This window comes from Nymphaea colorata, chromosome 13 (genome assembly GCF_008831285.2).
Source record: "Nymphaea colorata isolate Beijing-Zhang1983 chromosome 13, ASM883128v2, whole genome shotgun sequence".
In the NCBI taxonomy this organism is placed as follows: domain Eukaryota; kingdom Viridiplantae; phylum Streptophyta; class Magnoliopsida; order Nymphaeales; family Nymphaeaceae; genus Nymphaea; species Nymphaea colorata.
Window position 1 is genome coordinate 12,887,543 of NC_045150.1, and position 15,468 is coordinate 12,903,010.

General features: G+C 38.7%; 2 protein-coding genes across 2 annotated transcripts; both read left to right on the forward strand.

Annotated features, from left to right (window-relative positions):
• The first annotated feature begins 8,451 nt into the window (after positions 1-8,451).
• Positions 8,452-13,776, forward strand: LOC116266565 (disease resistance protein Roq1-like). The gene is made up of 4 exons (XM_031647814.2): positions 8,452-9,111; positions 10,392-11,550; positions 11,966-12,868; positions 13,161-13,776. The coding sequence occupies exons 2-4, from the start codon at positions 10,738-10,740 to the stop codon at positions 13,413-13,415; spliced, it is 1,971 nt and encodes a 656-aa protein (XP_031503674.1). The 5' UTR covers positions 8,452-9,111; positions 10,392-10,737; the 3' UTR covers positions 13,416-13,776.
• On the forward strand, positions 8,897-10,680 carry LOC116266691 (disease resistance protein RPV1-like). The gene is made up of 2 exons (XM_031648003.1): positions 8,897-9,111; positions 10,392-10,680. Exons 1-2 carry the CDS (start codon positions 8,897-8,899, stop codon positions 10,678-10,680), a joined length of 504 nt encoding a protein of 167 aa, XP_031503863.1.
• Positions 13,777-15,468: the final 1,692 nt, after the last annotated feature.

The window sequence follows — 15,468 nt, forward strand, 5'->3', positions numbered from 1 at the left end:
ATAAATGGGGTCAATTTTGTCTCAATCATGAGAGGTGCCTTTCCCTTCAGTCAATTTCAATCGTTGGTGCCTTTTAAGTACTTTGTTAAAATGTGGACAAAATAATGTGAAAAGAGCCAAACTTGGAAGTTTAAGTGGCCAGTCGTCATTTGGTGTGGCTTCATTCAAGTCTCTGAAATCAATGCAGAGTTGAATTTTGTCATTTTTCTTTGAGACAACCATGATGTTTGCCAACTATTCGGGATAATAATTTGTTCGGATGAACCTTGCCTTTAGTAGGTCTTCTAGGCCTTAATTAACTTGCCCCTCAAGACGAGGGTCTAGTTTCCTCATTTTTTGTTTGATTGGCTTGCATTCTATCTTCAATGGCAATCAATACTCGACAAATTTTATATCGAGTTCTAGCATGTCTTCATAAGTCCATGCAAAGGCTTTTCGATGATTTTTGATAAAGTCTATCAACTTTTCTCTTTCTTCTGCTGAGAGACTTGTTTCGATTTGCAAAGTCTTTGGGTTGTCTTTTGTGGCAATGTTAATTTCCTCAATTGGGTCATCAGTCAAAGGTAACGACTGATCTTGTTTTTCCATTTGGATGAACTCTAAACACTCTGCCTCCATGAGTTCTAGATTTACCTCCTTGAAGGCTTTTGACGTTTGACCCTCTGGTGCCATCTTAAAGATTGTGAAGAATTAAGATGAAAATTGAAGTATGAAAGCAAATTGCATATGTCATTGCACATTGGAAAGTGTCATAAAATAAAAACACTTAGTCTATTAGAGTAGAATGACGATAAAATGACAAAATGATGACTATATGTCAAAATGATAATGGACTTGTTGAAGCAATGATTGATTAACATTCACCTATGGTGCCACTTTTGACAAAAGGCACTGACTTAAAATCTTCCTTGGCATCCACTTTTTGTAATTCTGGCATCCTTGGGCTTGAGTGCCTTGCCGCCTTTCAATGTAATTGATTCGAAGATTCCATTTTCATGTTTTTTAGGGGTGAACACGAGCCAGGTCGAGCTGGAGTTCAATAAGCTCGAGCTGAAGAATAGCTCGAAGAAAGAAGCTAGAGCTCGACTCGGCAATTACGTGTTGAACTCGAGCTCGACTCGATTAAGGCTTCACAAACTCGTTTAAATAGAATATATTCATCATTACTTGTTAAGCTCGAGCTCGACTCGATTAAGACTCGACAAACTCGTAAACTTGTTTGAAATATCGACTTGATTAAGGCTCGACAAACTCGATTAATGCTCGAGTTCGACTCGAGAGTTACATGTTTAGCTCGAACTCAAGTCAATTCGTGAACTCAAGCTCGACTCGTTAAGCAAATGACTCGGCTCGAACTCGTTCACGAGTCGAGCTTTAACTAGCCGAGCTCGAGTAGCTCGACTTGTTGTTCACTCCAAATATTTGCAAAGGCTAGTGAATGGCCGGTAGCTATGGCGCATGAGCAGGTCCAATCCTTTCTTATTTTGAGAGAAATTTTTGAACAATGGATGACTTTTGTAATTTATCGTGGACAAATTTGGCTTAGAACCCTTTACCACCCACATTTGCTTCTTTGGCTTTCGAATTTGCTGAAACCTCGAGATAGTTTTTCTTCTTTGCAGACTCGAATACTTGGTACTCAATTGTCATATGTTGGTAAGAGAATCATTTGTGCACAAGAAGTTTTTGCATGTACTCTACATAGATTGTGACAGTATTCTTGTTGTGATATGCTGAGGATAGACCAGCCATCAAGAACTGACTAGAAGGATTTCCTTTCATCTCTCATGGATGCCCATTTGGCATACTAATGCAATGTGGAAGAACTGCATTTGCAGCATGGATTCATGGTCTGTCAAGCAACAAGTTAAAAGAGGGTTCTATATCTACAACGTGAAATAAAAATCGATGATGTGTCTCAGAGATATTTAGATCGAGACATACACAAATTATTCAAGGTTGTCCCAGTCTGTCATATCCATGAATGAAAATTGATGAAGGGGTATAGTCAGCATGCCTTATGCCCAATGTAGGAGCCGTCTGTTGTGGACAAATGTTCAGGCTAGCTCCTCCATCAATTAAGACATGAGAAACTCTGACACTCATTGTTTCAACCACAATGTGCAACACATCATTATGCAACATGCCCCCGTTTGGTAGATCTTCATCACAAAATGTGATTGGACCATTTTCGTATAGTTCAAAAGCCAATTCGTCTCCCCAATTAGGGCTAAATTTTTTCCTTTTGATTTGGGGTAGGGAGGCTAATTCCCTAAAGATGACTTCCAATGGTTTTGGAACCCATTTCTGCGACCTTGATCAACCTTTGTTTGAATATTTTGTTTGCCTGGTCTGGCTTGTTCATTGATGGATCCTTTGTCATGACAAGAAAGCAACTCAAAGAAATCCAGGAATGCTTTTACCCTTTTGTTTGTAACCTTGACTTGATAACCTTTTGAAAATCTGATCATTGTAGATGTTCCTTTTCCATGCCTATGAAAAGGGTTGTGAGGACGTCTAGCTGTTCACTGACTCCCTTAATTATTTCTTTGTCAACTGCATCTTGTATAATATTTTGAGCACAAGGAAATCCTCTGTATCATGCCCTGGGGCACGATGAAATTTACAAAATTGCTCTTTGTTTTCCCCCATCACTGGTGGAGGATTGGAAACTTTTGGGAAAAATAGAGTGCCTCTTTCAACCAGCTCATGTATGATTTTTTTCGTAATTATGCTCTAATGGGTTAATTTTCTATCATGTCCCCACCCAGGATGCTTGTTCTTGGTGCCACTACTGTTGCTGGCTTTGTTTGCTACTCCTTTATTCTTATAGTAGTATGCCTTTTCCTTTTTGAAGGTAGCGGCACTGACTATAATATTTGTTGTAACATTCTACTCATGCTGTTTTTCTTAGCATCTTCCTTGAATTTTACCAGGATGAAAAAAAGCTCCATTTCCAATTCCTGCTTCAATGCATTCTACTTTCAATGAGATCGATGAAAGATTTGATTGGAACATTAGAAATGAAGCTCCTTAATGGTTGCGTCAAATTGTTGGTGATCAGCCCCAATGCCTGGACAGGGAAATTGAGATTGAGTCTCTCATCTTGTTGCAAGAAGACCTCCATCTTTGAATAAAATTTCTAACCTTTTCACCTGGCCTCTATTTCAGATAACACAATGTGGTGATTATTGGTGATGTTTCGACATTCTGAATGAATCTTTCAATGAAAAGGTTGATCATTCTGCCAAATTTTTCATTTCCACTGGATTAATGTGCCTCTCGTACCATTGTGCTGCAATTCTCTGTAAGCTCCTTAGGAAGCATAAAAAAGGAGCTCTATGATTGTGGTGAAATTTGTAACATTTTGTGAAAAACATGGCCAAGTGCGCCTTCGGGTCTCAATGACCGTCAAATTTGGTGAATTTCTTAGGCAAGTTCTTGATATGCTTGCCATTTTCAAAGCTTTCATAAAAGTTTTCACAGGTAAAATTTCTTTTATTATTGCCTTTGAGTTGAATTGAATTCAACTTTTTTTTCAACTTCCTAGATCTTTGCTTTTCAGGATTCTCCATTCTTTTTTTTTTTTGGGAGCTTTGGTTCTTCCTCATTACTTGATTCTGTAGTAGCGCCTTCAGAAGAATTTGAGTTGCTCGAAGAAGATTTCTTTGTCTTCTTCTCTTTCTTTTTGACCTTCTCAGCCTGAGCTTGCTCTTCATTGAACATGATATTTGTAGAATCCCTTGTATTCTTCATACTCTAGATCATTTGCTTCTCTCCTAGGAATTGTAGTTAAGGAGGATTCTTCTTCCTTGTTCCCATGAAGGGTAGCTCTTGTTCCATCTCAATCCACTTTCTGCTATGGTGTTTGATTCATATTCCTTAATGTAAATTTAGTGCTCGACACACCCCAACATTCTAAACAATCAACGAGTCATGTTAAAATGATTTTAATGTCCTTGTTGAACTGATAACAAGTGAAAAAAGAGGGCCAAAATATGCAAATATATAGAGAAATCCAACGCTTGCAAAAGGTACAAAAAAAACTTCACTAACTTGTACAAGTTAAAAAATACCTCAACGTGTAGCCCCGTGAAAGCCTTTGAAAAGTCAAATGCTTATTTCAGCCATGGGCCCGAGCAGCTACAGCACCACCATGATGTCGTTCTTTATTGTGGATGGACGACTTTAATTGAGGTTGGTGACTGATGCAGAGGCAATTGTCGAATGCCGCTCACCATTGGCAATTATCTATGGTGAGGGTGCGCGGCCAAATCTTTTCTCCTCCACACTTGGCAATTATCTATAGGGAGGGTGGGTGGCTCAATCTTTTCATTTTAGCTATGTTATTGAAACTATCAACAAAGCTTTTGTTAGTGATTTTAGGTAGTTTTTATCATTATAACATATAACGTTGATAAGCATTATACGGTGAGATATTTCTCGAGTATAATACTATAAAAATGTATTTTTTGAGAAAATCTCTAGAAAGTCTCAGTAAATTAATTTTTTTTAATAACTTGTTAAATTGATAAAAATGGTATTTTAGTAATTACTGGAAATGAAGGAAAATAATGTTTCAAATATTAGAGCAAAAACGACGTTAAGGTCAAGTAACAAAAGAGGCTTATTTTTTTTAATTAACCTTGAAGTTAGTGTTTGCAGAAAGCATGAAGAAAAGGTGGAAAATGCAAACAATTCATTTAGGGCCCGTTTGATGCACACGAAAAATCCTGTGCATCGGTTGAAATGTGTACGGACGAGTGAAATTTCACTCGCCCGACGACGAAACAAACGTCGTAAAATTTCGCTCGAGGATCGAGTGAAATTTCACGCAAAAAAAAGTCGGCCCTGCCAGGGCCGACTATTTTTCGGGTGAAAGTTCACCTGTCGTCGCCCTTACCCGTCGACGACTTGCAAGGGCCGAAGCGGAGGGCGACGAGTGAAATTGGAGAAGGGAGAAGAGGGGGAATGGGAGGACACAGAGGGGGAAGGGAGAAGCGGAGGGGGAAGGGAGTAGCGGAGGGGGAAGAGGGGGAAGGGGGAAGCGACGACGGGTAAGGGAGAAGGGAGAAGAGGGGGAATGGGAGGACGCAGAGGGGGAAGGGAGAAGAAGAGGGGGAAGGGGGAAGCGGAGGGGGAAGGGAGAAGAGGGGAGAGGGGGAAGGGGGAAGGGAGAAGAGGAGGGGGAAGGGGGGCTGTCCACCGGACGACGCAGAGGGGGAAGTGTCAGGGGGAAGGGAGAAGCAGAGGGGGAAGGTTGGAGAGGGAAAGAAGAGAAATAAGGAATAAGGGAGACCGTGATCTCTTGCAGCCATGGCCGTGGTAGAGAACGCCGGCGTGGATTTGGGGCGTTGGATTGTCGTTGGCTGGCCGGAATTTTGGTGACAAAGTGCTTTCTCAGATTTCAACGGTCACTTAAAAAGTCCCTCATTCATTTTACCATGTGCATCAAACTCAGTTAATTTTACCCTGCAAAAAACTTCCCTGCAATCAAACAGGGCCTCAAATCGGAAGAAGGTTAAATTTCATCCTGTATTTTTTTCAGAAAAATTTACCGTGGTAAATTTACCACGTTAAATTCTTCCTTGCCATCAAACGGGCCCTTAGGACTGTTTACCGAAAAACAAGAAAAAAACATGTTTCCGCTTTTTGTTTTTACTTTTTTTTTTAATGACGTGCTATTTGTGACTTTGGTATCATCCTTAATATAAGGAGATCTAAGAAATGTAGTTTTAGGAAAACGTCGAAGTAAAATAACCATGTAACAGCATCACCACCTCCTTATATAATGACCCATTTGGGTCCAAATTAAGATTAATGTACAAATAGTAAGCAAAAGCACCAGCATGGTTTTCAATCAATTTGCGATGATATTTCAGTAACGAAGTCGTAAGAAGTACAAATTGCAAGAACATGGTGATTCTCACCAGGTAGAAAGTATCCTAAGAATCAAATGATTTAGAACTTCGTTAATGGTTTGTGTATATATAGTTTTGGGATTTCAATGAGTTTTTCCAACTGTTTCAAATTTATTTGAAATCTGATGATTAGGAAGATTATTAAAGAACAACAAATAATAATACTAATGATTAAATTGGTACATTAAAACCGATCAATTTTTTGAAGAATTCTTTCTAATTTAATATTGGTAGTGTGTCTGACCGATAAGGTCAAGTCAGCGGTGACCTTGCAAATTGATTTGCATAAATTTTCTGAAACCGAAATGGTTAATCCTTTCAAAGAATAGTTGGTTGCACTTCTAAGTGTTTATGTAATGGATGGACTGGCTTCAAGTGAAGTTGACAATTTAACATATTCATTGACTAATTTACTTGTGTATGTCAAAGTTTCCAATTAAATAGCCTAACAGCCATGAACTGCAAGTTTCATATAATTGGATGACTACGAAGTAGCAATTTTCTTTTTTCTTCAAGTAATTGTTCACCAAGTTCCTAATTGAACTGAAATCTAGAGTTACAGAATTGAGCTCCTTGTGTGGTGGGAGTGCATGAATATCCCTGGTGTGGAATTCCAAGCCTGCTTGATTAACTTGAATCTAGGATGACCTTTTCAGATCAAGATTATGTTCTGAGATCAAAAGTATTTTGAAGCTGTTTTCTTTACGTTTCACTGTATATAGATGAAGTTGCATTGTGAAAGACAAATCAAGTTTGGAGAAAGAAGGTTGAATGCTTCAACTGGTGGGCAAGTCAAGAGGTTTGTGAAGAGACGAAGAGAAGAGCTCGGCTGGTTGACACTTCCAACATGATTAGTCTCTTTCAAAATAAAAAATCCATTCATTGACAGCTTGTTTGCCAATGATTTTAGGTAGTTTTTACCGATGGATCTGAGGATTGACAAAAGGTAGTGTTGTTATGGTGTTTGATTCGTATAGACACATTTTTCCTTAACTCAGATTGAGTGCTCGACACATCCCAACATTCTAAACAATCATCTAGTCGTGTTAAAATAATTTTAATGTCCTTGTTGAACTGATAAAAAGTGAAAAAAGAGGGCCAAAATATAGAAAGATACAGAAAAGTCCATCACCTGCAAAAGTTACAAAAATACCTTCACTAACTTGTAAAAGCACAAAAATACCTCCACGTGTAGCCACGTGAAAGCTTTTGAAAAGTCAAATGTTTATTTTAACGATAGGCCCGAGCAGCTTTAGCATCTCCATGATATGGTTCTTTATTGCGAATGGACATATCTTTCTTTATTGTGAATGGACATATCTTTCATTATTGTGAATGAACAGCTTTAATTGAAGTTAGTGACTGGTGCAGAGGCAATTGTTGAAGGCCCCTCACCATTGGCAATTATCTATGGGGAGGATGCGCGACTGAATCTTTTCTCCCTCCACACTTGGCGATTATCTATGGGGAGGGTGGGTGGCTCAATCTTTTCTCATTCCACACTTGATTTTTATCCTCATAGTTGAAACTGTTTGGTAAAATAGCAGTTTATGTCATTCATTATTTTTTCCTTGCAGTATCCTTTTATCTATGCTATTAAAACTATCAACAAAAAGCTTTTGACAGTGATTTTAGGTAGTTTTTATCATTATCACATATATCATTGATGGGTATTATACAACGAGATATTTCTCGAGTATAATATGATAAAAATATATGTTTCAAATAAATCTCCAAAAAATCTCGGTAAATGAAAAAAATCTACCAAAGAAGTAAAAATTAAAACTAAACAAAAAATAAAAAGAAAACAAGTTGAAAATATATTTGATAAAGTGGTAAAGATGGTTATAGATTGTTAATGAAGGAGTTAATGTTCTTTAATTAACATTCATTAATTAAGGAGCAGTTGTGTCATATCTCTCTCTCTCCCTCTCTTTCTTCTTTATCACATTTAATCTTCTTTATTGCATTTAATGTGCTTCTTTATTATATTTAATGTTGTTCTACATTCAATCTTGCTCATTACACTCACTTACTTTTAATAGAAGGTGCACTAATTTAAAATAAAATGTCGATGCAGAAAAAAACCCAAAAATTGACTTTCTAGCAGTTTAATATGCATGTAATAAACGTATTTTTTTATTTGACATTTTTTTTTATAAAAGATGCGTCTTGTTCCTGGTTTTTTTCGACAGACATGATTTTGGCGTAATAATCGTGATATTTTCGAATTTATGGTTTTGAAAACGGACAATATGCAATATTGTTGTAAAGTCTAGTTCGTATAATCAAACTTTTCCTTAACATTCATTTAGTTAGCGGCAACCCGGGGTAATAAATCAACCATCAGGTCTTGATAAAATGAGTAGAATGTCCTTGTTAAAGTGATAAAATGAAAAAAGAAGGCAAGATGTGGACCACCTCCATGATGTCGTTTTCTTTGCTTTGGATGCCTTGCCTTAATTGAGGAAGGTGGCTGGTGCGGAGGTAATCATAGAAGGTCCTTACCATTGGCAATGTTTTAAGGCGAAGGACGGCTCGTATTTCCACATTCGGCCACACCCGATGTTCTCTTTCTGTTTCTGATCAGTTGTGGCACGCTTTCTCATTGTTTCTTTGGGAACATTCTAATCTATTTCCCAATCGGTCACAATGGAGGGGGCTACCGAAGAGAAGGCGTCTGCTCTCATGGTTGTGGTGTCGATGGAACAGAGGCATCCTGGCAAGCTTCTCAAGGAGACGATGGACAGAAATTTGATGTTTTCTTAAGTTTTAGACGGGCTGACACTCGCAAGGGATTCATTGGCCATCTTTATGATGCCTTGGTAACAAGGGGCATCTCTACTTTCATAACGTGAATTTGGAGAAAGGTGAGAGCGTGAATAACTTGTCTGGGTACATAGAAAGGTCGAGGATGTTTGTGGCCATCATCTCTAAATGCTGATTCCAAGTGGCGTTTGAGAGAGATTACCAAGATGGTGGAGTGCAGGAGGGCGGACCGAAGGAGGCTCATCATTCCTGTATTCTTCGGTGTCGAACCTTCCGATGTTGGGAAGCAGGAAGGTCATTTTTTGCCAGCGTTCCAGAAGCATGAAAAAAATGAGAAGCTAAAGGAAGGGATGAGGGACTGGAAGAATGCTTTGCGTGAGGTTGGAAAGATATCGGGGTTCAACCTAAAGGATGCAAATGAGTATGCACTTAGCCACCTTTCTCACCGATCACCCCCTCCCCCTTCTTTTCTCACTCTAGTGTTTAGACTAGCGTTCCATTTCCTGTTGAAATTTCTGACACCGTGTAAACGACAATGAGCTTTGTGCATCACCATGCCCATCTCTCTTGGGGCCTCTTACTCTGAAGAAGGTTTAATTTTCATTACAGCAAGAATCCACGCCTACGCGTCTCATCTTATCATTGAGATAATAGGGATAAAGTTTTTTTTTTTTTCTTTTTTTTTCATTCTAGCAACTAAGAAAACTTTACAAGATCTGTCTCTCACACACACACACAGACATATATATATAAGAGAGGGAGAGGGAAAAATTATTTGGTTTTTTTGGCTTTCACTCTCTGTAAATCATGAAGTATATTTAAGAATTACGTCTCCTCTTATTTATAACCAATTATTAGATTGAATGTTTTAGATGTTTTTAGCAAAAATAAAATATCTGATTTTATTGATAAGTTCACAACAGCAAGTTTTGGATTTGGTTTCAGGGTCTTGAACTAATAACCCGTCGTGTACTAAAGTAATTACTATTGAATTTTCAGAACTTAGTTTTCAGTCACAATAAATATTTAATTTTTTGATAAATCCTTAAAATATAATTGCTATTTTTTTTCACATTGCGTTAACTTAAACCTACGCAGTACTTACTCGAGCTCTCCCCTTAGTCTCGACCCCCAAACACACACCCACACACACACACACACACACACACACATATATATATATATATCATAATTACAAAAAATGCATTTTTTTCAAAAAATGCGATAAATTAATTAGCGGTTTAAAACTTAAAAAATGCATTTTTTTTAGAAAACGTTAAAAACGAAAAAAACACGTTTTTTCATTTTTTTTATTTTCTAATGTCAAACAGTTTTTTTATTTTTTATTTGTTGCAAATCTACTTATCTTTTGATGTTTCTGTTATTAGTTTTTCACTTACTTAAAATTTTCCTCATTTTTAGTTTTTTTTTTTAATTTTAAAAATTTACTATATTTTTATCATTTTTTTCAAGCTCACCATGTTATACTCGAGAAAAACCTTGTAATTTAAAACTCTAAGACATTATTTATGGCTATGATCTAAGACATTATTTATGGCTATGACATATATATATATATAATAATGTTGTTCTTTCCTTTTAAAATTATTTCAATATTTAGCTTCAGTAAAATGGGACTTGTATGGATGAAGCTTTCTTTCACTAATTATTGGTAGCCTATTATTTATTAATTCATTGTAGGCACGAAGCAGATCTTATAACGTGCATTTTGAAAAGGATTATGGAGGAAGTGAACCCTAAATACCAGCTCATGTGCGCCTATCCTACAGATCTTAATTCTGGCGTAAATGAGGTGATCGAACGGTTGGATAGGAAAGTTAGAATGGTTGGGATTTGTGGGATAGGCGGCATCGGGAAGACAACCCTTGCCAAAGCAGTCTACAACAGATTATTAAAGCAGCACAATGAGAACTGTTCCAGCTTCGAGAAGTGCAGCTTCCTTGCAAATGTCCGCGAAGTATCAAAGTAGAACAGTGGAATCGTTCGCTTGCAGGAGCAGCTGCTTCGTGATGTCCTTAGATTAGAAATGCCAATAAACGACAAGGACGACGGCATCACCAAGATCAGAAACAGAATTGGAGACATGAAAGTGCTTGTAGTTCTTGACGATGTTGATCATAAAGACCAGCTCGATGCGCTGGTCGGCAGCCAGTCAGGTTGGTTCAGTAGCGAAAGCATAACCATTGTCACTTGTAGAGATGAAAGCATCTTTAAGGGACGACAGAAAGTCAACTACATGGTTCCGGAATTGGATCCTGCCCAATCGCTTAAACTTTTCAGTCAGCATGCATTTAAGCAACCCGAGCCAAAATCAGATTGGAGAGGTGAATTGTCGAAGAAAGTTGTGTCAATTGCTGGTGGGATACCTCTGTGCCTCCAAGTATTTGGGAGCCTCTTCTCTGACATTAAATCCATTGAAGGATGGGAGTCGAAGCTGGAGCAATTAAAACGGGATCAAAATGAAGAAGTCCATGTTAGGTTAAAAATAAGCTATGACAGCCTTGATACTAAAAAACAGCGGATATTCTTGGACATAGCATGTTTTCTTATTGGTTGGGAGGATTGGATGCAAGTTTACCCAGGGGAATTGGAGAGATGGGAAGAGAGGAAACAAAAGAAAGAATACGCAATGCTCATGTGGGAAGGTTCCAGACTTTACCCAACTGATGCAATTGAAGAGTTGCAGCGTAAATTTCTAATCAGCATAAATGATGAGCATGGCACATTTGAAATGCATGATCAAATACGAGACATGGGAAGAAATATTGTCCAGCAGGAGCCGGTGGCAACCAGGTTTTGGGAAAATAACGAAACATCGCAAATGCTTCAACGAAGAAAGGTAAGTATGAGCTTCTACACGTTCTTCATTTTCTCTTCTTTTGGTCTTTCTTTATGACGAATGCTCATTCTTGGAAGTCGTACGTATGATGGACAAATGGAACTTAGTTGATCAGCAATGCCAACTTGACATGATGGCGGACTCCTGGCTACTAGCCTACTATTAATAACGACGCCTGGATATGTTGCTTTATTTGGCATCTGGCAAAAATTTTGTTATTCTGCTTCAAGGACTCCGATAGCTGATCTCTTATTCCTTATGATAGTTTGCATAAAGCTCTAAATCTAAATTGTGCCTTCTTTTGGCTGAAAGCTTTAGCAGAAATCATACGACATCACTTGGAGTGCTTCGACGTTTTCATTTTATCAAGGAGCTCATTTTTCTTCTTTCTTTCTGATGATCTTTCCTGTCTCAGGGAACAGAGAAGGTTGAAGCCATTATTTTCCACCGTCACGTCGGGCAGCATAATATTCCACCTTTGAACACGATGTCTTTTAGAAACATGGATGAGCTGAGAATACTTGATACAAGCTGCGTCAGGATGGAGGGCTCGTATCAGGATCTACCCAAATCGTTGAAGTTCCTGAGGTGGTGGCAGTGTCCATTGAAATCATTGCCGATCATCGACTTCGATGTTATGAACATTGTAGTGCTCGACCTGACAGAGAGCATCATAGAGGAGTTTCTAGGTCCAAATGTGACTAACTCGTGGTTTTTTCATTACCTCCACCCCCAAGAGGTGAACTACTCGCGGACATTCAGCCAATTGAAAGTGCTTATTCTCAAAAATTGCAAGAACCTCAAGAGCTCCCCCGATTTTAGGCTGATTCCAAACGCAACCAAATTGGTATTTGAAGGGTGCACCAAGCTTGGTCGAGTCCACGAATCGATCGGCGATCTCCAAAGGTTGGTGCGCTTGAACTTGGGAGACTGTCGTTCTCTAAAGAAAATACCTGATAGCATCTGTCGCCTAAGTTCTTTGGAGAAGCTCGTCCTGAGCGGGTGTTGGTCACTGGGAGAACTCCCAGAAGAGATTGGCAGGTTGACGTCTTTAAAGGTGCTCCAATTAGGCCCAGGGGATATGCAAAGACTTCCGGAGTCTGTTGGCCTGTTGACAAACCTGCAGGAGTTGGAAGCCATCCTTTGCACGGATTTGAAGACCATCCCAGACATTTCAAATTTGCAAGCCCTGAGACGTTTACGTCTGAGCGGATGCTCACAGCTGATGGATGTTCCTGGCCTTAGCAAACTGAGATGCCTAGAGTCCCTGCAACTCAACGGCTGTAATGCACTAAGGGACATGAATGACATGATGAAGGTAGCTTCTTTACATATTTATAAATCAGTATCGTTTTCATATACTTCTTGCTGGCCTGCATTCTGTTTTATCGACCAGAATAAAGTAGAGTAAAAAGTAAAAATCTTTTTTTTCTCTGGGGGTCGTCTTATTAATACCTTGGCTTGGACTGCTTTGTTGGTCGGTTTGCTTCGATTCTGTACATGTACATTGGCTGATTAACATCTATATGTACTCATATCAACATATATATATATTAAATGTGCATGTATATAGTTTATATCTAATCTTATTTTAAATGTGCACCTACCAGGAAGCGAAATTCGAACATTGCAAATATCTCAGCATTCCTGGACAGCCGATTGATTATTCCCGCTCCAAATCCACAGGCGGATGGGCATGGTTGGTGACGGTATCTTTTGCTCTCCCCAATGTGCCCCGCCCAGGCAGGACTGGAGTTGTTGTTGAGGGCCGCGTGCCACGGTCTTATACAGTAACCCAGGTTAAGGCCGAGAGGCATGATAGTTCTACGATAATCTTTGAAGAGGCAGAAAGTGATGAGGCATAGACTGAACCGGAAGAGGTGATACGGATCTCCCGTGGTGGAGCTCTCATCCCTCGGAAGTTGGAGGATGATAAAGGGAAAGCAGTCATTGTAAGAGATGGGAAAGGATACCGAAGGATCGACGTCACGTTCGAGGCGAAAAGCGACTTTCAAGGTACTCGTTTCCGTATCGACTTGTACGGGCTACGACCCTGAGATCCATGCAGTTTGCATTTGGCTATATACATATGTCGAGTGTATCAGTGGCAAACTTTGACACTGGTTTGCTGTTTGATGGGGTGGGGGTAAATTAAGGACAATATGCGTCTCAATATCAGCCTTATTTTTCTTGTAGAATTCAATCAATTAATATTTTTGAAATAAATATCGGGCTTGAAGCGTGGATCGGTCACCTGATATGCATCGACTTATATTGGCTTGTGCAAACCACTTTAAGGAAAAAGTTTTAAACAATACTGTATTAAATATTGTTATGTATTTAAAAAGAAACTTTTTATTTGCTATTAAAGTTAATAACTTAACTATATACGTTAGTTGTTAAAATTAGAAAACTTAAAACATGTTGAATCATAGAAAGTATACAATATATCTATCTAAAACAAAAAAAATTAAAGGATAAATAACAAAACAACATAAAACTATTAGAAACGTATCAATATTTTCTAATACTTATATTAATTATTACTAACGAGTTTTAACCGTACCAAATATCAGTGATTTAAATCTTTAAAGTAATAGGACTTGTAAAGATTGATGATTTAAACTATCCTTCAAACGGAGCACTATGTGATATAGAAAGATTTTAATGACAAGAGAGAAACTCTTTCAAAATGCTGGACTAGGCAGTGTTCTTGAAAAAAGTTCATTTTAAGGTCGGTCGATTTTGTAAAGGGCTTTTCATCCCCACTGCCACCTCCTCCCTTCTTTTGTGTCTAAGAAACCAATGGAAGAACGGAGAGAGAACGAGAAGCGAGTGAGAGTGAGAAGAGGAGGGAGGGAGAGAGAGCGAGAGAACAAGTGGGTGAGCCAGCGAGCACGCGAGGGAAGTTGAAACACAGTTTAGGGTTTAGATTTTGAGGGGAAACCAATGGCATTTGAGGTGCTGCCTTCAATTTGCTCTATGCATCATGCGTTTTCTTCAATCAATCTTCTATACCTTATTTTTTTCAATTTATTTTCTGCATATTCGCTGTTTCATAGTATTCTTCATCATGAACTGATTACAGTCAGACGCAAAAAAAAAAAAAAACTTTTTGTCCTGCTTGTTTTGCCGATTTTTTAAGATACACGCGATATCTTTTTGTTGTTATTGGCCTTTTTTCTTATTTTTAGCAGGTCTTTTTCAAGAAAACTCGATATGTGTGGCTACGTTATGGCCAATCTTCTTCCACCACCAGCAAATGGAAAGCCAATTCCAGGAACAAGTGCTGGGTATTTGTGAGCCCGTATGGCCAGATGCATAACTCCGACAACTTAATGCTCATAGCCCACCGTGAAATCTAGCCTTGTTTGCCAATAGTATCATGTCTTCCCTGTTGAGCATCTCAAGGTTTGAAAGATTGATTCAACCCACCTTTGAGAAAGTTCTACTCAACGCTTCCCAGCCAATCAAGTGAGCCATATGCTCGTTGCCCAATTGCCACCACAGAAAATTTGCCATAACTGAATTTAACGAGCCATATGCACTGTGGTAACTTGTACATTCTAAACCAACAGTTAGGAGCTTTCCAATAACATGCTTTAAAAGGCATTGGCCGGCGGCATATGACAGGCATTTAGCCTTCCAACTGCTAAGTGTGCACTTGATTTTCTCTTCTGGAGCTATGTCACCTGGGTACGGGTACGGGTATGAAAAACGGGTACTGGTACGGCCTAAGTCACAGTGGTACGCCGGTACGGTGGTACGGCCCGATACGTTTGGATCTGGATCCGGGTCAGATCCAGATCCAAACTACATTATAACTAAAAAAAAGTCAAAAAAATTACTTATCCTTTACTTTTTTTGTTTTTTTTATACTTTAACATAAGAACTCTCATTAACAAGATGAAACATTGA

What these genes read in the sequence shown, in the direction of transcription:
- LOC116266691 (XM_031648003.1), top strand. Translation starts at nt 8,897, where the DNA reads ATGGTGGAGTGCAGGAGGGCGGACCGAAGGAGGCTCATCATTCCTGTA. An exon ending in AACCTAAAGGATGCAAATGA is followed by an intron (nt 9,112 to 10,391) that starts GTATGCACTTAG and finishes AATTCATTGTAG; the next exon opens with GCACGAAGCAGATCTTATAA.
- LOC116266565 (XM_031647814.2), top strand. Translation starts at nt 10,738, where the DNA reads ATGCCAATAAACGACAAGGACGACGGCATCACCAAGATCAGAAACAGA. An exon ending in AAATGCTTCAACGAAGAAAG is followed by an intron (nt 11,551 to 11,965) that starts GTAAGTATGAGC and finishes TTCCTGTCTCAG; the next exon opens with GGAACAGAGAAGGTTGAAGC. An exon ending in ACATGAATGACATGATGAAG is followed by an intron (nt 12,869 to 13,160) that starts GTAGCTTCTTTA and finishes TGCACCTACCAG; the next exon opens with GAAGCGAAATTCGAACATTG.